At 46.2% G+C, this 20,618-nt stretch overlaps 3 protein-coding genes across 11 annotated transcripts in view; 1 reads left to right on the top strand and 2 right to left on the bottom strand.

Moving 5' to 3' along the window:
• The window catches only part of MCM8 (minichromosome maintenance 8 homologous recombination repair factor), a 55,730-nt gene extending 53,882 nt beyond the window's left edge, over window positions 1-1,848 (bottom strand). For 3 of the 5 annotated variants that reach the window (XR_011379987.1, XR_007919658.2, XM_008256292.4), the window contains exon 1: window positions 1,477-1,848. The gene's annotated coding sequence lies outside the window, so the exon portion shown is untranslated. Of the gene's footprint in view, window positions 1-855; window positions 1,424-1,476 lie in introns of those variants that run through there. The other 2 variants (XM_008256293.4, XM_051846184.2) reach the window with 2 other exon arrangements.
• TRMT6 (tRNA methyltransferase 6 non-catalytic subunit) lies at window positions 1,775-13,072 on the top strand. 2 transcript variants are annotated; one of them, XM_002710842.5, is made up of 11 exons: window positions 1,775-2,145; window positions 4,086-4,213; window positions 6,336-6,445; window positions 6,967-7,058; window positions 7,187-7,270; window positions 7,536-7,660; window positions 8,352-8,710; window positions 9,106-9,191; window positions 9,746-9,848; window positions 9,950-10,036; window positions 11,616-13,072. In XM_002710842.5, exons 1-11 carry the CDS (start codon window positions 2,018-2,020, stop codon window positions 11,805-11,807), a joined length of 1,494 nt encoding a protein of 497 aa, XP_002710888.2. In that variant the 5' UTR covers window positions 1,775-2,017; the 3' UTR covers window positions 11,808-13,072. The 2 variants fall into 2 exon arrangements, with proteins under 2 accessions (XP_002710888.2, XP_069908167.1); XM_070052066.1 differs by lacking the exon at window positions 6,336-6,445 and having other exon boundaries at window positions 1,852-2,145.
• A 6,114-nt stretch (window positions 13,073-19,186) lies between these two features.
• The window catches only part of CHGB (chromogranin B), a 55,108-nt gene continuing 53,676 nt past the window's right edge, over window positions 19,187-20,618 (bottom strand). For all 4 annotated transcript variants that reach the window (XM_070052064.1, XM_070052062.1, XM_070052063.1 and 1 more), the window contains one exon: window positions 19,187-19,567. In XM_070052064.1, the coding sequence (XP_069908165.1) occupies window positions 19,490-19,567 (78 nt within the window). In that variant the 3' untranslated portion in view covers window positions 19,187-19,489. The remainder of the gene's footprint in view (window positions 19,568-20,618) is intronic.

Genomic DNA, 20,618 nt, shown 5'->3' with positions numbered 1-20,618 from the left:
AAAATAAAAAATAAAAAAAAACCTTGAATCCTTCACCAAACCTGTAGGAGAAATATTCTACTCTCCACTATTGTTAAGGTACACTAGCTACTTAAACAGTTAGTGGCTCTAGGGGTAAAATTAAGAAAAGATACTGTATCTATTTTCAAGGTGCCTCCACAACAGAAATGAACATACAACAGATAATGAACTGTAACTTATCCTGTTTGCAGTAAAAATCCTGACCTTTCGGAGACACTAACGAGGTATATGCCACCATGGGTACTGATGGTGAATTCTGCCATATCATACCCAATTTCTGAGCAGTTTTTCTGTAAATTTCAGTGTCCTACTAAAAATAAAGTCTATTTTAAAAATAATTCATATCCTAAGGGTAAAAAATAAACAAGAAAACATCCTGGGGCTGGCTGGCATTGTGGCATAGAAGCCACTGCCAGTGACACTGGCAATCCCACATGGGGGCCAATTCGAGTCCTGTTGGCTCCACTTCCGATCCAGCTCCTGGAAAAGCAGTGGAAGATGGCCCAAGTTCTTGGGCCCCTGCACCCTCGTGGGAAATCTAGAGGAAGCTCCTGGTTCCTTGTCTGGCCCAGCTCAGGCCATTAAGGCTGCTTGGGGAATGAACCAGTGGATGAAGACCTCTTTCTGTCTGTCTGTCTGTCTGTCTCTCTCTCTGCCTCTCCCCATTCAAGTAAAAAAAATCAAAAAAAAAAAAAATATATATATATAGTGAAATTCATTATAAAAATCTATATGAAACTTTTTTTAAAGGGACTTGGTGAATCAACAAGTTAATAACTAAAAAGTCCCCAATTTTAGGGAGCAACAGGAATTTGATAATAGACTGGACCTTACACATTAGACACTGAAGCTCTGAGAAATTAAGTAAACCGGTTAAGATCAAAGTTGAGTGGTGACAAGTACAGAGACCAAAATTGTCACACTGAAGTGCTCCTTACGATGCTACACGCCACATCGTTCCCAAACGACAATAACCAGTGCTGGTAATAATCACAACACAATTTAAGCGGACTGGAGGGGTCAGCATTGTGGCACAGTGGGTTAAGCCACAGCCTGCGATGCTGCCATCCCATCTGGACCTGGTCCGTGTCCCGGCTGCTCCACTTCCCACCCAGCTCCCTGCTGACGCGCCTGGGACAGCAGCAGAGGATGGTCCAAGTGGGTCCCAAGTGGGCGACCTGGATGAAACAGGGCTCCTGGCTTTCGGCCTGGCCCAGCCCAGGCCACTGAAGCCACTTGGGGAGTGAATCAGCGGATGGAAGATCTGTCTCTCCCTCTTTCTGTAATTCTGCCTTCCAAATAAACGAAAAACAAAATATTTAAAAGAGAACTGGAGAATGACTAAAAAAGCCACCCTCGTCAGGCCGTGCTTTATTAAACCACCTCGCTTTACGTATTCACGCCTCCTCTGGCTAGGTTCCTACTTGTAAGGCTCAGAGGCCCCAAAGTGCTCACAATTCACTAAGAGACCGGCTCCGGGGTACGCGCTGATCCGTCCGGCCCGATTCTCCCTCCCTCCCGGGGGAAGCACAACTGGGTTGAGACCCTGAGACCTTCAGGCAACCCTTGCCGGGTCCCGCGGTTCTCCTCGGCCGCAGCTCTCCCGAAATCCCCGGCCGAAGGCGGATCTCAGCTCATACAGCTGAGCTCTACACCTGCGACTCAAGCCAGAAGCCAACCTCCCTCTAAATTCTTTTTTGGCGCTTCTGTGACGCAACTTCCGCCCAAGGAAGCCGCGGGGCGGGGAGAGGCGGGGTGAAGTGCAGCCAATCAAGGAGTTCAGCCAAACGGAAGCCGTGAGGCTCCCGGAAGACGCCTGTGGTCCGGACCGGAAAGCGGAAGCGGCGTGCAGCACGTGGGGGTGGTGCTGTTCGGCCGGCTCCGGTCCTACTTGCTTGCGGGAGGTGAGGCTGACCGCCGTGGAAGCTGCGGGGAGGAGGGACCCGACGCAGGGGGCTGTAGGAACTCCGCGAAGCACCAAGCCCCGCTGAGCGTCATGGAGGATTCCGGGGAGCAGCCAAGCCCACAGCCACTGCAGCCGGCTGACCACTGCATCCGCGACGGCGACTTCGTGGTCCTGAAACGGGAAGATGTGTTCAAAGCAGTGCAAGTTCAGCGCAGAAAGTAAGATTGCTAGCCTTGGCGGGGAGTGGGGTTGTCTAACCACGTTCAAATACTCCCTCCCCCCTGGTCGCCCTGCAGACCCCTCCCACCAGGGTCCCATTCTTAATTCTGGATTCCCACTCTGCTCCCCAGTTGCCTTCTCCCCGATGTTACTGTCTCAGAGGCGTTTCCCACCAGGATTCGTTTCCGTCCACGGCCTCTGGATCTTTCCTACCCCTCCTGTCTTCCAGACGTCTTCTCCATGACTTCATAGTAGGCCTTCTACCCTCAGCATCCTTTACCGGTCTTGTAGAGTCGCTTCCCCAGAATTCTATTCTTGGTTCTCGGGCCCTCTCCATCGCCCCCACTCCTTTAGCCTGGGGCTCTTTCCCTAGCTTCTTCGGATCTTCTCCCTCTCCTTCCCCTCTCCTCTCCTTCCCTGTCTCCTCCTCTCCCTCTCCCTCCTCTCCTCTCCCTCCCTCCCTCTCTCCCTTTCACCCAGCGCTCATTCTTGCCTCTCAGAGTCTGTGTTTCCCAGAATTCAGTCTTTTGTGGATGTGGGCCATGCCCTGTGCTTCGAGGGGTGCTTCTTAAGCTCCTTTGGTCTTTGCTGGGGTATACGGGGTAGTGTAGTAGAACAAACCAGCCTTTGGTGTTTGAGAAACCTGAATTTGACTCCCAGCCCTGACACCTTGTAACTGAATCTTGAACAAAGTACTTCTGCCTGGGCCTCATGGCTTCTACAGAAAGTTATGCTCTCCAGGATTTGAATAAGACTTAAAAAGTATGAAACACGTCTGGTGTATACACCTAACCTCTGATTGACACTTAGCAGATGTTAATTTCCTTCTTTTGAAAGCAAAGATTTCTGTGAGAATTCCCTCTTGAAGAATTGCAGTAAGATAAAAAGCTCCTCAATAGGAATGCCTAAAATTACCTGGTCCCCTGGAGAGCATTGTCAGTGCTAAGCACTGTTTCCAAATGTGTGCTGTTAGGACTTGTTAGGCTATTGGGACACATATGGTTAACCATGCACTTGGTAACATTGGGTGCCAGCAAAATGACCCTGAGATTAACATTGTATTTCGTTGCCTGAGATTCTGCCCACTTGCCTCTGACTTGCACAGTTCCTTGCCAGGGACATGGGCTGATAAGACCGTACAAAAGTGTTCACTGTTGACTCCAATAGAAACGTGCCAAGGGGGCTTTTGTTCATCCAGGCTCACTTTATCGCTGTGGATGTGGGTCACTGTGAGAATACCCGGCCCTTCTCCAGGCAAAGAGCATCAAAGAACAACTGCCCACAACCCGGAGCTGGGGGTGTCTGAAGCCTTACTGCAGGCATCCACCCCACCTGCTGTTGAGGCGAGCCCAAATCCCACTTTACTGCGTTGTCCTTTCTACAATAAAAGACTTCTCTCTGTCTTGACTAGTTGTCTCTGCGACTTCTTTGGCCCTATATCTTAACCCTAACCTGTAGATTGTCAGTAACGTTCATTTGTAAATATGAATTGCTTTTATCAGACAGTTTTTCAATGAAATAGTTAGACCCAGACCAGAGAATTTGTTACTCCTGGTCTTCTCAGTGATTGCTCCGTTTTGACGTAAGTTGCATGGAGTGTCACAGTGCAGGTCCAGTCTTGGCAACCTTGCCTGTTGCTGAGGACATCTGCAGAGCCTGTGAGTTTGGATATCCTGGTTGACAGTGCAAATTGGGATCAGACAGGGCCCCAAAAGAAACATGTCTTCCTTCTGTCTTTGCTCAGTGTTTCTGTGACTTTGCTATTCATTTTGTGTCTCTGTCTGAACCCAGTTCTCTTTAATTCATTTATTGTTTTGAGTCTAGAGGTAATGCCACTGATTGTTGTGGAGACCGCTTTTAAAATAAACTAGAAAGAACTTGTCTTTTCTACACTGAATGCAAACATAATTAAATTGATTGATTGATTTTTCTTCCCCAGAAAAGTAACTTTCGAAAAACAGTGGTTCTACCTGGATAATGTCATTGGCCATAGTTATGGAACCACGTTTGAAGTGACCAGTGGAGGAAGTCTTCAGCCCAAGAAGAAGCAGGAAGAGCCCACTTCAGGTACACCATGCATATATAAAATAGATGCGTAGTCAGAACCCTGTCAAGGCCGGCGCCGCGGCTCACTAGGCTAATCCTCCGCCTTGTGGCGCCGGCACACTGGGTTCTAGTCCCTGTCAGGGCGCCGGATTCTGTCCCGGTTGCCCCTCTTCCAGGCCAGCTCTCTGTTGTGGCCAGGGAGTGCAGTGGAGGATGGCCCAAGTGCTTGGGCCATGCACCCCATGGGAGACCAGGAGAAGTACCTGGCTCCTGCCATCGGATCAGCGCGGTGCGCCAGCTGCAGCGCACCGGCCGCGGTGGCCATTGGAGGGTGAACCAATGGCAAAGGAAGACCTTTCTCTCTGTCTCTCTCTCTCACTGTCCACTCTGCCTGTCAAAAAAAAATAAATAAAATAAAATAAAAAAAGAACCCTGTCAACCTCCAGCAAATTTCAATTAAAGCCCAGGCTGTCCCAAAAGAAATCTAACTCGAGATCTCAGAATCGTAGGTGGGTGGATTCTGACTCCAGCCTGCCATTAACTGGCTGTCCGACCTTAGGCCAGGCGTTTAATCCCATGAGACCCTGCTGCTGCATTGCAAGGACACACATGAACCCTTTCAGAGCCCAGAAATTAATTAAGTAACAGCTGCAAGGTAGTTAGTGTGTAGTGTAGAGGGGTTACATGGTCTGGCTTGTAATGCAGCTGTCTAGATTTAAGTGCCAGCTTCATCACTGGTCTTGGGCATGTGGTTTGATTTTATAACTCTTACAGCTTCATCTAGAAAAAAAGTGGGACCATAGGCATATGAGGGTACTTTAGAAAGTTATGGACAAATGGAATTAAGGTATGTTTATTTTGGTGCAAAAACTTACCTTTCAATTACATTTCCCGGGGACTTTTTTTGAAGTACTCTTGTATTTAATGCTTAAGTTGTGAATATTAAGTAATATGAATTACAGAAACATCCTGACAATGTCTTGCCTGCAGTGAGTGCTCCACAGATTTAGCCATTATTAATTAAAAGTAAACAAATAATAAAAATTAAATAAAATTCTACTGAAGTTCTGTCTCTACCCAGTTAATTAGATAGTTTTACATTAATGTCCGTATTTTTGTTAAGCACCAAATATGTACTAGGCACAATTAGGCACTGCATTTATAGCAGTTTATAAAATGGCCCATCTTATAAAATGTACTTTTTTAAAGATTTATTTATTTGAAAGTCAGAGCTATAGAGAGAGAGGTCCTCCATCCGCCAGCTCACACCCCAATTGGCCGTGTTGGCCATAACTGCACTGATCCGAAGCCAGGAGCCCCCTCACCAAGGTCTCCCATGTGGGTGCAGGGGCCCAAGGACCCGGGCCATCCTCCACCCCTTTCCCAGGCCATAGCAGAGAGCTGGACCGGAAATAGAGCAGCTGAGTCTCGAATTGGCGCCCATAGGGGATGCCGGCGCTTCAAGTCAGGGCATTAACCCACTGCACCACAGCACCCACCCCATAAAATATACTTACTAGTGGAGAACAGCAAAAATAATCAAGAAGATAAACAAATAGCATAATTTCTAATGCTGATACATGCTGTGACAATATTAAAGCAGGGGTGTATTCTAAATCCTGGTTTGGGAAGGTGAACCTTGACTGAGATCATGAGCTCAGACCCGAGTGCTGGGAGGGACCTAGACACTAAAGCAGAGAGAGCAGCAGGGGCCAAAGCCCTTGCTTCTTGTGTTCAAGGCAGAAAAAAAGAGGGCAATTTGGTTGAAGCTTAGGAATCAAGAGATGAGTCCAGAAAAGGTAGGCAGGGACCAGATGTATGTGACCTTACAGGTCATTTTTGGAATGTTTCCTCATTGTTACCATTTTATGATTATAAGCATCAGTGGTTAAGACAAATTCTTATTAACAAAAAAATAAAAAGCACTCTGGCATCCACGTGGTTAGTCCAGGAGCAAGAGGTGAGGGCCAGAAGATGAATTAGGGTCTAAAGAGTGGTGCTGGCAAGAAGGAATAGGGGACTACATTGGCAACTGTGGAACTCGAATGCTGAACTTGGGCTCCATGTGCATATGAATTTAGAAAAATAAATATTGTAAAATAATTCCAGATCACAGGTGTCATGGAGTCATTTCTTTCCTTAGAGACTAAAGAAGCAGGCACTGATAATCGAAATATAATTGATGATGGGAAATCTCAGAAACTTACTCAAGATGATATAAAAGCTTTGAAGGACAAAGGCATTAAAGGAGAGGTAATATTCAAAGGATTTTGTTTTGTTTGGTATGTAGGAAATTGTTTTGTTTCTAAAGCAGACTTTACCAAAGGTAAAATAGAAAAATGATGTTATACTTTTGTTAGAAGTAAATTGAAATGTACATTCGGTATATCAAAGATTTTGTTTCTGACCTGCAGGAATGTAAGGTGAATGACGTTACTAATATCACTAGTGGTAGAAAATGTGTTAAGAGTGTTTATGCAGATTTAACTTTGTTGACTTTGCAGTAATGTTTTCAGCTGATGTCTTCCATAATGACAGGTTCCTTTACCTCTGTCCTTCCTCTGTTTTGTTTCTCCGTTCTTTTACCTGGTTTACATGGAGCTGTAAATTTTTATTTAGAAATTATCAATAGAGTATGGAAATACAGAGTTCATCTGTGAAAGACGAAATGAAGGGTCAGACCTTTGGATACATTTTGGGGTAAGGAACCTTTGAAGTTATTTGTTTTGCGCAAATAAAGTTTCAGAAAAATGTGCTTGCTCCTTTTCTTATAGGAAATAGTTCAACAGTTAATTGAGAATAGTACAACATTCCGAGACAAGACAGAATTTGCCCAAGATAAATATATAAAAAAGAAGAAAAAGAAGTAAGTAGTTTTATGTTTGAAAAGGTTAAAAATGTTGTCTTTTTGTAAATTTAAAAATGTGCATATTGTTTAAAGTAATACATCATAAACCATTTTTCCAAATGAGTGTTCTGTTTTTTCTCACCCAGATATGAAGCCATCATTACTGTTGTGAAGCCATCCACTCGTATTCTTTCAATTATGTATTATGCAAGAGAACCTGGAAAAATTAAGTACGCTTTGTTTCCTTTCAAAAGTATAATTGGGGGAAAATGTATCTTTAAGAAAGTCATGATTTTAAGTAAAATGAAAAAGTTGCTCACCTGCATAAAGTGTCCTCCTACTTCATAAATTGTAAGTCCTTCTACTGTTACCTCCAAAGCAATCAATAATATTATCAACATAATTTTTATAAGACAAAACTTGAAAAATTATGATTAAAATTCCAGGCTTTACATAGCTAACAATGAGTGAATGAATCCTTCTTTCTTCCTTTAGCCACATGAGGTACGATACCCTGGCCCAGATGTTGACATTGGGAAATATCCGTGCTGGCAATAAAATGATTGTCATGGAAACATGTGCAGGCTTGGTGCTGGGTGCAATGATGGAACGAATGGGAGGTAAGATTGAACATTTTTATGCTCAGTAGGACCCCACCCTGTTGTGAGTATAGAGGGATCCAAAAATTCAGACTCCTGGGCCACTAGATTGAGTTCCTTCGAGGTTAATGGAATAATGGGTGGCACGTACAGCTCCTTTCCAAGCCTTCCCCACATGATCCCCATTTCTCAGCCAGGCTGTGTTGGTGTTTCTCTTCCAGATTCAGCATCACAGGGGATGGTTCTAGAGCCTGTGGCTGGCCAGGACTTGTAGGACAATGAATTGTGTAACCTGCATAGCGGGTACTCAATTTATTGGCCTGAATTGAGTAGATTGAGTAGGAACAATATGAGGGATAGATTCTGTCTCATGAAAGCACAAAGTCTGATTTGCCTACCTTTGCTCTGAACCTACAGAAAACAAGAACTTTAAGTGCCCCCTCTTTGTGCATTGGCATGGGGGAAGCAGAGACTCACCAGTCGTATGATGTCCACATTGTCATGATCACAGGGTTTTACAGTAGTGTCAAGGGAGTGATCAGTGGGAATGTTCTAGACTCCAGATGGGCCCCAGAGAAGCTGCATGTCCCTCAGTCCCTGAACTGCGAGTACGCAGAGGGCCCCTCAGCCTTGATCCTGTGGAGGACTCAGGGTTTGCGTAACTCTGCAGACACCTCCATCCTGCAGGTGTTTGTCTCTTTTATCTGCTCAGGTTTTGGCTCCATTATTCAGCTGTACCCTGGAGGTGGGCCTGTTCGGGCAGCAACAGCGTGTTTTGGATTTCCCAAGTCTTTCCTCAGTGGTTTGTATGAATTCCCCCTCAACAAAGTGGACAGTCTCCTTAATGGGACATTTTCTGCTGAGATGTTGTCTTCAGAGCCTAAAGACAGCGCCTCGGTTGAAGAAAGTAATGGTGCGCTCGAGGAAAAGCAGGCTGCCGAGCAAGAGAATGAAGACAGCATGGCCGAGGCCCCCGAGAGCAACCAGCCAGAAGAACAAGAAACAGTGGAAATTGATGCTCCGGATCCAGAATATAAAGAACCTAAAGAAAAAGACAGCAAAAAAGATTATGTAAGGATGTCCAGAGTCCCTGCTGTCTTCATAATATTCATAGGGCCTCGGTTAGCTTCATTTAAACACAGATTTGGTTGGGCTTTGAAGCATCAGCTCTCAAGATGATAACTATCCAGCTTAGTTGGAGACAGAGTATGCGTGCACATGGGTGTGCACAACTGTGTGGTTTAATCTTTAGGGTAGAGCTTTGGGATACAGAAGCCTTGCTCTCATAGCTTAATGATGTCTGTATAAAATCCAGGCTTGCTTTTCTATTCTCACCTCCATATAAACAACCTCCTCTGTTGGTTTAGTCTGCGTTGAGAAATACTGTTGAAATGTTTTGACAGGCAAGTATTTCCATAAACCCAGCTGAATGACCTTAGTACTTTGATTTCTTATTTTTCTTGAAGATTCAGGAAAAACAGCGGAGACAAGAAGAGCAGAAGAAAAGACATTTAGAGGCTGCTGCTCTGCTGAGTGAAAGAAATGCAGACGGGTGCGTTGATGACGGAATGCCGGAGACTTATTAGGGCTCGTGGACTCTGCTCCAAAGGGGTTGGAGTTCTGTGTTTGCTTTCACGCTAGTGGGAACTGATGCGAGGGTTCTGCCCTGGGTTTATAAAGAAAGAACACTGGGTCTCATAGAGATGAGAAATTGTGCTTGTCTGAGGGTTCGAGAACAGATTTGAACCTTCCCCAATGACAGTGCATCAGACGGCCTTGTAGTCCCACTAAGTGCAGGTGAGCGGTGGGTCATTCAAGTGGCTGTGGTGCTGGCTGATGGCAAGGACTGGTGACAACCCAACAAGCAGAGGTAGATTCAGGTATAAGAAAATCTTCAAGTTCTCCTTAGAGTGGCCTGACACCATGAGAGCTTATAACCTAGTTTATATTTCCTAGAAAGAACCAGCTCATGGTTTTATTCTGTTCTGAATTTTAATCTCTTTTATAGAGTCATGCAAATCAGTACACGATCAGTTGAAATGCATTTTAAAGCCTGTACTCCACTCGGGGAGTAGAGAAATAATCGGTCTGATGTTTTCCTTGCAGCTTAATTGTAGCTAGTCGTTTCCATCCCACTCCACTGCTGCTGTCTTTGCTGGACTTTGTGGCACCCTCCAGGCCATTTGTGGTCTACTGTCAGTATAAAGAGGTAATAGTACGGTGGAATGGATGGGAATTCTTGCATTTGAGTGGTGACTCTCAAACTGCTGCCCAGGAAGTCGTTCTTGACACATCTGTCTTTGCCCTCAGCCTCTGTTGGAAAGCTACACAAAACTGCGGGAGAGGGGCGGCGTCATCAATCTCAGGCTGTCTGAAACCTGGCTCAGAAACTATCAGGTACGTGTTACTAGCCCTGGAGCTATTTTCCTGAATCTCTGACTTTTTAGGTTAGTGCTGGAAGTTGTGAAACAGGGAAGCCTTGATTTCAGTCTGCAGGGATGGGAACGCCTCGTGCCTGTAATGGGGAAAAAGAGCCCTTGACTTCCTGACCTGTTTTTTTTCTGTCGGGGCATATTACTCCTTAACTCTAGCACAGAGGCATTGAACAGGATAGTTCGGGTTCAGGTCTGTCCCAAGGCCTTGATAGCACTGTGGATGGTGTAACCAATATTAGCGAAATCTCCAGGAGGATGGAAAGTGGCCCTTTCCTCCTTGCTGGTCATCTTCACAGTCAGTTTTCAGGATTTACTGGTGGACTCTGTCTGTTTAGCTCTCAGGGTGGAAGTCAAAGTCTGAGCAATTTACTGGGGGAAATGCCTTTAGAAGATAAAGGGAGAGGAGGCAGGATGAGGGGTGCAGTGTCCTGTCTGGGAAGGAGGTAGAGAAGGAGAGCTGGGAGGAGAGCTGCAGTGCTGCTGAGGAAGCTTCAGCCGGGCCAGTGGAGCAGAGTGTCCTTTTGTTTAATTTCTTTTTTTAAAGATTTGTTTGTTTATTTGAAAAGCATAGTGACAGGGAAAAGGAGAGAGGGAGAGATCTTCTGTCTGCCATCCAAATGCCCAGAATAGGTAGGGCTTTTGCCAGAAGCCAGGAACTGCATCCAGGTCTTCCACATGGGTGACAGGAATCCAAGCAAATGAACCACGCACTGCTTTCCAAATGTGTTAGCAGGAAGCCCGAAACAAGAGACAGCAAAGGCATGATGAGGAGCACACCGGAGCCCGGGGTCATTTTCCCAGCACACCCACAGGCGGGCGGTTGGTGCAACGTTGCTTTTGCATGCCTCCCTAATACCTCCTCCATCTTTCTGGCACCGCTCAGATTGTCCATTAAAGCAGCCCCATGTTGGACAGAAATGCTCACTACTGGCTTACTCCTGTGCTCACGACTGGCTGGGAGCAATCCAGGGCTTCCCTCAGGGGATCCCAGGGCAGCAGTAGCTGGAAGCATTCTGCTGCTCAAATGCTTTGCAGCCTGTTCCCTTGTGTAGGGAGACCTGAGTGGGGCACCTCCATGCTGCCACTGGCCCTGTCCTGCTGCTTGGCGTTGTGCACTGTGGTAGAGAAGCTGTTGATCCTAGGTAACCCTGCCACTCAGGAGGATCATCTCACTTAGCTGGGTAGACAGAGCTCCTCCTGCATGTGCAGGCCCACCCTTCACTGTTGGTCTTGTGGCTTCCCAGATCCAAGAGGAGGAAAACTGCAGACTGGAGTGCTACACAAGCAATTTGCCTGTTCTCCAGAAACTCGCTTAGGTCTCAGAGAAGTGGGGAATCAGTGTTGGATTCAGAGAAAACCACTGAACCTGATTTCTAGGATTTTCTTTGCATTGTCATGTAAAGGAAAGAATTGCTTAGAAATGGACTCCTTTATATCTTCCGGAGAATATGTGGTCTAAAATCTGATTTGTGGCGTATGTGTTACTCACATGAGCCTCGCGGTCTTGGGAAAGCATGAATATGTTTCTGTGTCTTGATTAGGTTTTGCCAGATCGAAGTCATCCCAAACTGCTGATGAGTGGCGGTGGGGGGTACCTTCTCTCAGGCTTCACTGTTGCCATGGACAACCCAAAAGCAGACACCAGCCTGAAACCCAGCGTGAGCGCATTGGAATCACAGGAGACCGAGGAGCCGGCAGCTAAGAAACGGAAATGCCCGCAGTCTGGCTCTTAATGCTTCAAAAATTGCTTTTTGTTCTCAGGCGTTATACAGTTAGCAGTTAACCTTTAAATGCCATTTCTAATGGTTTTTCCTACCCTGAGAATAAGAACATGTCCAAAAATGCCTTTGTGGGAAGAGGAGTAAGCCTTTTGTGTATCTGTGACACAGATGGGATTGGGCTGGCAAAGCTGCAACCCTGGGGCATGCATGGATGGATATGAGCAGTTCTGTTTGTTTACAGAACTCCCCTCAGTACTTCTAAGTACACAGATATCGCGAGGATTTCAGCATCCTCTGAGTTTTGTTTCTAGGAGACTTGTGTGTTTTCAGCTAAGTGGAGTAACGCAACTTAGCTAAAAGTTGGTGAGTACTGAAAGGAAAGAAGCAGTTTGTGGGAGAAATCTCCCCTGTTCTTTCCATTCTCTTCAACCTGAGCAATATGGATGTGAGAGTGTGAGATTTACAGTACCAAAAATGTCCACCCTGTTCCCTGCAGTAGAATAAGCTTTGTCTCTGCTGGGTTCTCTTTTAATAGTTGAAAAACTGGGAAAGTTCTGAGTATTTATTTTACTCCTTTTTTTGTGCATACAAAGATTTTAGTAGGATACTTTTTGCATTTTCTGATCCTCTCATTCTTTATTCCAAATAAAGTGACTAGAATTTTTGTGTAATATTCAACTGAAGGAAACAAATTTTTTTAACTCTTCAGAGACTTATTGATACACACAGGTACACTGTATATATGTGTATAGATATTGCCATATATACGCCACATGAAGACAGAGAAAGAATGCACTACCTATACATACAAGACACACATAGAGTGTACTATTTGAACTATAACAAAGTTTATGCAGAACTTGGACCAGTTCTCATTGCATTGGTGTCACTCCTTGTCTGATGTATTCTAAAGTGCCTTCTTTGGTGGTTATTAATGCTGATCTAAAGAGTTCTGGCATGATTAGTTTATTAGTCTGTATAAGCTCTGGAAACCTATAATCAAGCTGTTCGATCATCTGTTGCAACAAAGAACTGTGTGTAGAGTGAGTCAAGGCCCTGGCTCACCAGAAATGTTCACTGTGTGTATTGTTCATCTCATCATAGAATGGATGCATATCATCCAGCAAGGAGCATCTCAGAAAAAAAAAATTTCTTTGTCCTGATAGCATGTACTCCTCTGACTCCTCTGATAATGGCCAGTGCGGTTACCAACGAGTACAGCTTTGATTCCTTTTTCTTAAAACAGTTGCTTTTAAAAAATAAAAGTGTTTCTATGATCTGTTTGACTAACATTAATGATGCAATCTTTGCTATGTTGAATGGTTTTCAACCTATCATGTTTGGGGAAGAGAACATTCCTTCATAGGGCACCTCACTGAAAAATGTAATAAACAGCTCTCTCGTGTTCTCTTTTCTCTTGCTCCCCTCTCTTCACTCCTCTCTCCTGTCTCTCGCTCCTCTCCCCTCTCCTCTCTAGCCTCCTCTCCTCTCTCTCTCTTTCTTTCTCTGTTATGCTCTCCTTTCTTTTTCCTTCTTTGCCCCTTCCCTCTGGCCTGCTGGGTTTTTCCCTTAAAGAAAGAAAAAGAAAAATGTAATAAACCAATATGTTGTCACCTACATACAGCCAGTCAAGTTTATCAAGGACAACACAGATGTATAGTCATGGACTAGATGCAATCTTGGCCGCTCTCCATTGGTCACTGTTGTTGGAGCCATCACCTTCTGGGGACTCAAACCTGTTTCCAAGTCCTGTCCTATTCCCTAATTGTTAAAAATTTAGGATCCCCTGTGGAGTTTGTTAAACAGATTGTTGGACCCTTCATCCAAAAATTACTTATTCAGTAGTTCTGGGATGGCACAGAGATCCTGCATTTTTAGTAAGTTTCCCCTCCAGCCCTGGAGAACCACTGTGCTGTGCCTGCATCACAGATACAGCTAAATGTAGAATGTTGCCTCATGTAAAATGGATATTCACCTTTGGAGCAGAGGGAGGTGTGGATAATTTTTTAAAAGGTTATTTATTTAGGGGCCAGCATTGTGGCATAGCAGGTAAGACTGTGGCCGACAATGCCATCATCCCTCCCGTCTGGGCACTGGTTTCTGTCCCAGCTGCTCCACTTCTGATCCAGCTCCCTAATGTGCTTGGGAAAGCTACAGGGGATGGCCCAAGTGTTTAGGTCCCTGCACCCACGTCGGAGAGCCAGAAGAAGCTCCTGATTCTTGGCTTCAGCCTGGCCCAGCTCTGGCATTTCAGCCTTTTGAGGGAGTGAACCAGCAGATGGAATATTCTCTTTTCCCCCCACCCACCTCTGTGTAACTCTGCCTTTCAAATAAATATTTGAAAAATTATTTATTTGAAAGGCGGAGTTATAGAGAAAAGAGAGATTACCATCCACTGGTTTACTCCCCAAATGGCCACAATGGTCAGAGCTGGGCCAGGTCCCCTATGTGAGTGCAGGGTCCCAAATACTTGGGCCATCCATCTTCCACTGCTTTCACAGGCACATTAGCAGGGAGCTAGATCTGAAGTAGAGCAGCCGGGACACCCGTACAAGATGTTGGCATGGCATCTCAAGGGCAGCTTTACCCAGTATGCCACACCAGTCCCAGAAATTAATGTATAGTGTCTTGGTGCCCCACTGTTTGTTTTTCGCCTTTTTTTACAGTTCCATTCATCTGAGGTGTGTGGTTTTTTTTTTTTTTTTTTTTTTTTTTTTTTTTTTTTTTTTTTTTTTTTTTTTTGGCATTTGGTTGAGCTATCATTAAAACAAGACTGGAAAGATTTTGACATTTCATTTTCACATTGACAGGTAACAAAACACCAAAGAAACTTTTGAAATGTGGGTGGGCTCAATCTGTTGGATTTTTCAGCATGCTTTGTGTTATCATTTGAAACCAAAACTTTTCACACAGTGGAGAAACTGAGCCAGAAGGCAGAAGAAATGATAGAGGAGTCCTTTGCTTCCTGGGAGTCCTTCCCTGTCAAGTCCTCGGTTGTTGCAGTGGCCTTAGTTCTTTTCCATTACCTGTGAGTGAAGCAAAGTTGCCACCTATGATAAAAACTAAAATTATATGGTGACAGATTGAAGGAAGAGAAGGGGAGGAGGAGGGATAACAATGGTTGGGGTCAGCAAGCTTGAGCCTATAGGCCAAATCTGGTGCTCTGCCTGCCAGTTTTTTGGTTTGTTAACTTTTTTTTTTTTTTTGACAGGCAGAGTGGACAGTGAGAGAGAGAGACAGAAAGGTCTTTGCCGTTGGTTCACCCTCCAATGGCTGCCACGGCCGGCGCGCTGATCCGATGGCAGGAGCCAGGTGCTTCTCCTGGTCTCCCATGGGGTGCAGTGCCCAAGCACTTGGGCCATCCTCCACTGCACTCCCGGGACACAGCAGAGAGCTGGCCTGGAAGAGGGGCAGCCGGGACAGAATTCAGCACCCCGACCGGGACTAGAACCCGGTGTGCTGGCGCCGCAAGGCGGAGGATTAGCCTAGTGAGCCGCAGCGCCGGCTGATTGTTAACATTTTTAAGTGGTTACGGAAGTTTCTGCCTTTTTTTTTTTTTTTTTTTTTTTGACAGGCAGAGTGGACAGTGAGAGAGAGAGACAGAGAGAAAGGGTCTTCCTTTGCCGTTGGTTCACCCTCCAATGGCCGCCGTGGCCGGCGCACCGCGCTGATCCGATGGCAGGAGCCAGGAGCCAGGTGCTTTTCCTGGTCTCCCATGGGGTGCAGGGCCCAAGCACCTGGGCCATCCTCCACTGCACTCCCTGGCCACAGCAGAGAGCTGGCCTGGAAGAAGGGCAACCGGGACTAGAACCTGGTGTGCCGGCGCCACTAGGCGGAGGATTAGCCTAGTGAGCCGCGGCGCCGGCTCAAGTGGTTACAGAATAACAACAACAACAACAAAAACATGAAAATTGCATAAGATTCTAACTGCAGTGCCCATAATGAAATTTGATTGGAGCACAGCCATACCAGTTTGTTTTCATATTGTCTATTACAGCTTTTGCACTGTGGCAGAATTGAGTAGTTGGATAGCGACTGTATGGCCTCAAGGCCTACAATGTTTGCTACCAGGCTCTTTGGGAAAGAATTTGCTGACCACTGATTTGAGAAACCCATGAGAGGGGTTTGAGTCCTTTGGAGCAGCCGCAGTAGGGAGCTGGTTTGGAGTAAGTTGCCACAAAAAAGGTGATGTGAAACCAAGAACCCCTCTTTGGCCCTCGGGACCTGTCAGCAGAACTTGAAAACAGCCATCCACCCCCCTCCCTGCCTCGGCTTTCCTTGCTGGGCTTCTAGGAGACCATGGTCTCCTGGTTTCCCTCTACCTGTTTGGCCTTTTCTCTTTGGCTGGTTCTTCTCATTGCCAAAGTTGACATGCTGCAGGTGTCAGCTATTATAAATCTACAACTCTATGGTCTACACTGGCTCCCTAATTTGTTCAAGGGATTTGGGAACTGGGCAAAGGAAAAACTGTGACCATGAGGTGGCAGTAGTGCACACATGCTTCATTAGGTGACAGTGACACTGCAAGGTGACAGTGGCAGTCTATCCACTGGCTATATGTTGGGGCATGCCACTCAGCAATGGAAGAGGGTAAGCGTAGCCCCCTGGGAGAGAGGGAGATAGAGAGGGCTTCAGGTCTGGGTGATGTTCTCAGCAGTGTGGTGGGGAGCAGTGCGGGGGCGGGGGGGTCTTAGAACCACAATGCTGTGTCTTATCAATGGGCTACAGATGTGTGTAGTTGGAGGGGGGATGAATATGCAAAGCAGGCAGGCCCTAAATAGCTAAAAATTACTTAAAATTTTGCTTAAAATAATTAGCTGTGTAAAAATCTGACCTTGGCAATCCTGGGCTTTTGGCTAACTGGCTTCCCCCTGCAATGCTGAAGTAAACAGCCCAGGGGCCAATACACAGAGGCCATCTTTGACTCATTTATATAACACTGGGTGATCTCATTCTCTTTTGAGGCTTTAAATACCATCTCTGTGATGATGACTCCCACATTAAGTCCTCAGCACAGGCCTCTTCCCTCATCTCCTGGCCCTTGTTCCCAACTTGACACCTCCGCTGGGTGTCTGTGCACACCTCAAATATGACATAGTCAAACCTGAGCTCCCCAGCTCTTCCCCTCCCAAGCCAGACACTCCCACAGTCTTCCCCCATCTCTGCGCTTCCCAGCTGCAAAGCCTAAAACCTTGCTATCATCCCCTTACTCCCTCACACCAAACCCATCAGCTGTACTTGTCATCTGCTTCTGAACAGATCCGAGGATCCGCTACTTCTCCCCAACCTGGGAGCTGCAATCCTGGTCCACGCCATCACAAATGACCAGCCAGGATATTGCAGTAGCCCTCTCACTGGTTTTTGTGTTTCTGCCTCACTCCTCTTATAGCCTTCTCGCCACCCAGCAGCCAGCATTGTTACAGTATGAAGCAAAGCATGCCAGTCCTCCATGGAGAACTCTCCAATCACAAAAGTCAAAGTCCTTACCAGGACCTAAATTGAAAAAAAACGCTCTGCATGGTTGCCCCTGTCACTTCTCCACCCTTGCCTGTAAGAGCCCCTGTGCTGTCTCTCTGCTCTTCTTCTGACAGGCCAAGCACATTTCCTGTCTCAGGGACCATCTCCAAGCTGGTGGGCACCGTGCTGTGCTGTGCTCCGTCTGCCAACAGCTTCTCTTGAGTAGTGCAGTGTGTGCATATGTGTGGGCAGGCTGGCATTTGGGGCATTCAACCATTTTGCTTTCCTCCAAGTGATTGAAACCCTAGTTCATTTTGGGACCCTCAAATTTTCTTTAGGAAATTATTTTCTACTACATGGGATACAAGGCTTAGCAACATCGACAGAACTCCGTCTTCTTACAGGGTACAAATCAGCCAGACCTCAGGGGGTCAGGGATCTGTTTGGACAGACCAGATGTTCTGACTCCGAATCTACAGTGCTTCCTGTTATCCAGGCTTTCATATTAGCCCCCAAAATGGCCATTACATGGGACTCTTAAAAATCAGCTGATAGAATGATTTTTTCTTCTTTTTTTTTTTTTTTTTTTTTTTTTTTTTTTTTTTTTTTTTGACAGGCAGAGTGGACAGTGAGAGAGAGACAGAGAGAAAGGTCTTCCTTTACCGTTGGTTCACCCTCCAATGGCCACTGCGGCCGGCGCACCGCACTGATCCGAAACCAGGAGCCAGGTGCTTCTCTTGGTCTCCCATGCAGGTGCAGGGCCCAAGCACTTGGGCCATCCTCCACTGCCTTCCCGGGGCCACAGCAGAGAGCTGGACTGGAAGAGGGGCAACTGGGACAGAATCCGACACACAGACTGGGACTAGAACCCGGTGTGCCAGCGCTGCAGGCAGAGGATTAGCCTATTGAGCCGTGGCACCGGCCGATTTTTGTTTGTTTTTAAAGATTATTTGAGAGGTAGAAGGACAAAAGGAGAGACAGAAAAGTCTTCCATCTGCTGGTTCACTCCCCAAGTGGCCGCCTTGGCCGGAGCTGAGCTGATCTGAAGCCAGGAGCTTCCTTGTGGTCTCCCACTCAGGTGCAGGGGCCCAAGCACTTGGGTCATCTTCCACTGCTTTCCCAGGCCATTAGCACAGAGCTGGATCAGAAGCCGAGCAGCTGGGACACAAACCAGAGCCTGTATGGGATGCCAGCATCACAGGCAGAGGCTTAGCATACTACGCCACAGCACCAGCACCAGCTGATAGGATGTTGGAAGTAATGTCTTATGATTGTTTTTCTTTATTCATTTATGTAAGGAACATATTTCACATGCTTCATATATTCAGTTGTAAGCACATGATGATACCCCCCACCATCTTACTGTTTTTGAAACAGGTTCTTCAAGCCTATCTAATCTCCTTCATCCTAGGGGAGCAGATGTCTTTTCCTGAGCTCTTTCTCTTTTTATCCTGCACATTGCACATTCTTCTACTTCAAAAGGTTCACTTTGTTAATGTATCCAGAAGCCAACAAATCTTAATGCTGTAAATATGTGTGCGTGTGTGTGTGATTTGCTTTATTTGAAAGACTGACAGAGAGGAGAGACAGAAAGAGAAGCCCTTCCATCTGCTGATTCACTCCCCAAAAAGCCACAATGGCTAGGGCTGAGCCAGGCAGAAGCCAAGAGCCTGGAACTCCATCTGGGTCTTCCACATAGGTGGCAGGGACCCAAGTACTTGAGCCACTCTCTGCCACGTTCCCAGCTGCACTGAATCAGAAGTGGAGCAGCTGGGACTCAAATTGGTGCTCCATTGCAGGAAGCCATTGTCGCAGGTGGTGACTTAGCCCACTGCAGCACGATGCTGGCCCCTGTTTTTTTTTAGAATTTAAAGAATGGATTTGAGTGTTGTACTCCTCCCCATTACCCCACAGGAAGTGAAGAACCATGAAGCTTTTGGTCTCAGGTGAGTCTTTTATTAGTTCAAAGTGAGACAGATGTTTTTGTCAAAGACACAGTCATTGTCACAAGCAGGTTAATAGTCTATTTTGCAAGAAAGAATATGCTACAAGTCATGCTATTCATATCTTCAGTAGCATCCTGGCAAACATTGAAGATATTTTCAATTGTGTCAAACACTTAATGACTAGTAAATTCTACTTTCTGCCTTTGGGTAAATAAGTGGTGTCTTCCAGTGAAGTGCTGGAAAATAGATCACATGAGGTCTGCGTCTTGAAGTCGCCCATTGCTCTGACCATCAGCCCCTTTGGCTGAATGTTTCAGCTATTTTCTGTAGTTCCAAATCCATCGCAGCCAAATTTTCAAGTTCTTTTTCCTGGAAAACACAGAAAAGTGGAATTGTGAGTTTCCAGGTCGCTGTGGTTTGAGGGAGCATGAACTGAAAGGAAAAGCTGAAGTACGTTTAAGGCCATGTGAAGGGGCTGGCGCTGTGGCTTAGTGGGTAAAGCCGCCACCTGCAACGCCGGCATCTCATATGGGCGTGGGTTCTAGTCCCGGCTGCCCCTCTTCCAGTCCAGCTCTCTGCTATGGCCTGAGAAAGCAGTAGTAGAAGATGACCCAAGTCCTTGGGCCCCTGCACCCACGTGGGAGATCCGGAAGAAGCTCATGGCTCCTGGTTTCAGATAGGTGCAGCTCCAGCCATTGTGGCCAACTGGGGAGTGAACCAGCCAATAGAAGACCTCTCCTTCTCTGTCTGTGTAACTCTGACTTTCAAGTAAGTAAGTAAATTTAAAAAAAAAATATAAAAGGCCACGTGAGTCAGTGGCATCCGTGGCTGTCAGAGTGTGGCCCCCTGAACAGCAGCATCAGCATCATTAGCCCTACAAAAAAAAAAAAGGTCAAAAGTGCAGATTCCTGGATCTCACCCAGAACCAGCTGAATCAGAAACTCCAGGGCCTGGGAGATTCTTAGGCACATTCAAGCTTGAGAAGCATCAAGCTACATAATCAGTCCTGGGGGGCAGGGTGTGGATTGTTTAGAGAGATAGAACTCAAATGTTACTTCCCCCAGATATAAATTTCTGATTGTGGTAGGGCATAAGCCAATAAAGATAGGTCAAAGCAGCTAATTTCTTCATCACCTGTAATCCCTCCCCTGGGAGCTACTGATGCGCCTTAAAAAACCTGATGTCAGGCAGTGTCTAGTACCAACTAGATGGAATCTATGGGGGTGGGTCCCAGGCACAGAACTTTTTCAAGCTTCCTAGATAATTCCAATGTGTAGCCAAGGTTGAGACGCACTACAATAGCAGCAGGTGGACGGGGATGTGGACCATGGCTAGATGGTTGGTGGAAGTCAGCCCCGGAGGTCACCTTGGCAGCACTGCTCTCATAGAGATTATATCCCACCAGTTTATCCTGCACTGG

Source organism: Oryctolagus cuniculus, chromosome 11, assembly GCF_964237555.1.
Source record: "Oryctolagus cuniculus chromosome 11, mOryCun1.1, whole genome shotgun sequence".
NCBI classification, from domain to species: domain Eukaryota; kingdom Metazoa; phylum Chordata; class Mammalia; order Lagomorpha; family Leporidae; genus Oryctolagus; species Oryctolagus cuniculus.
Note: the sequence above shows the minus strand (reverse complement) of the source record. Positions and strands in the feature narration are given on the sequence as shown.

Excerpts from the sequence above, each read along its gene's own strand:
- TRMT6 (XM_002710842.5), top strand. The coding sequence starts at position 2,018 with ATGGAGGATTCCGGGGAGCAGCCAAGCCCACAGCCACTGCAGCCGGCT. Across the intron at positions 6,446-6,966 it reads ACAAAGGCATTAAAGGAGAG|GAAATAGTTCAACAGTTAAT; the intron begins GTAATATTCAAA and ends CTTTTCTTATAG. Across the intron at positions 9,849-9,949 it reads TCTACTGTCAGTATAAAGAG|CCTCTGTTGGAAAGCTACAC; the intron begins GTAATAGTACGG and ends CTTTGCCCTCAG.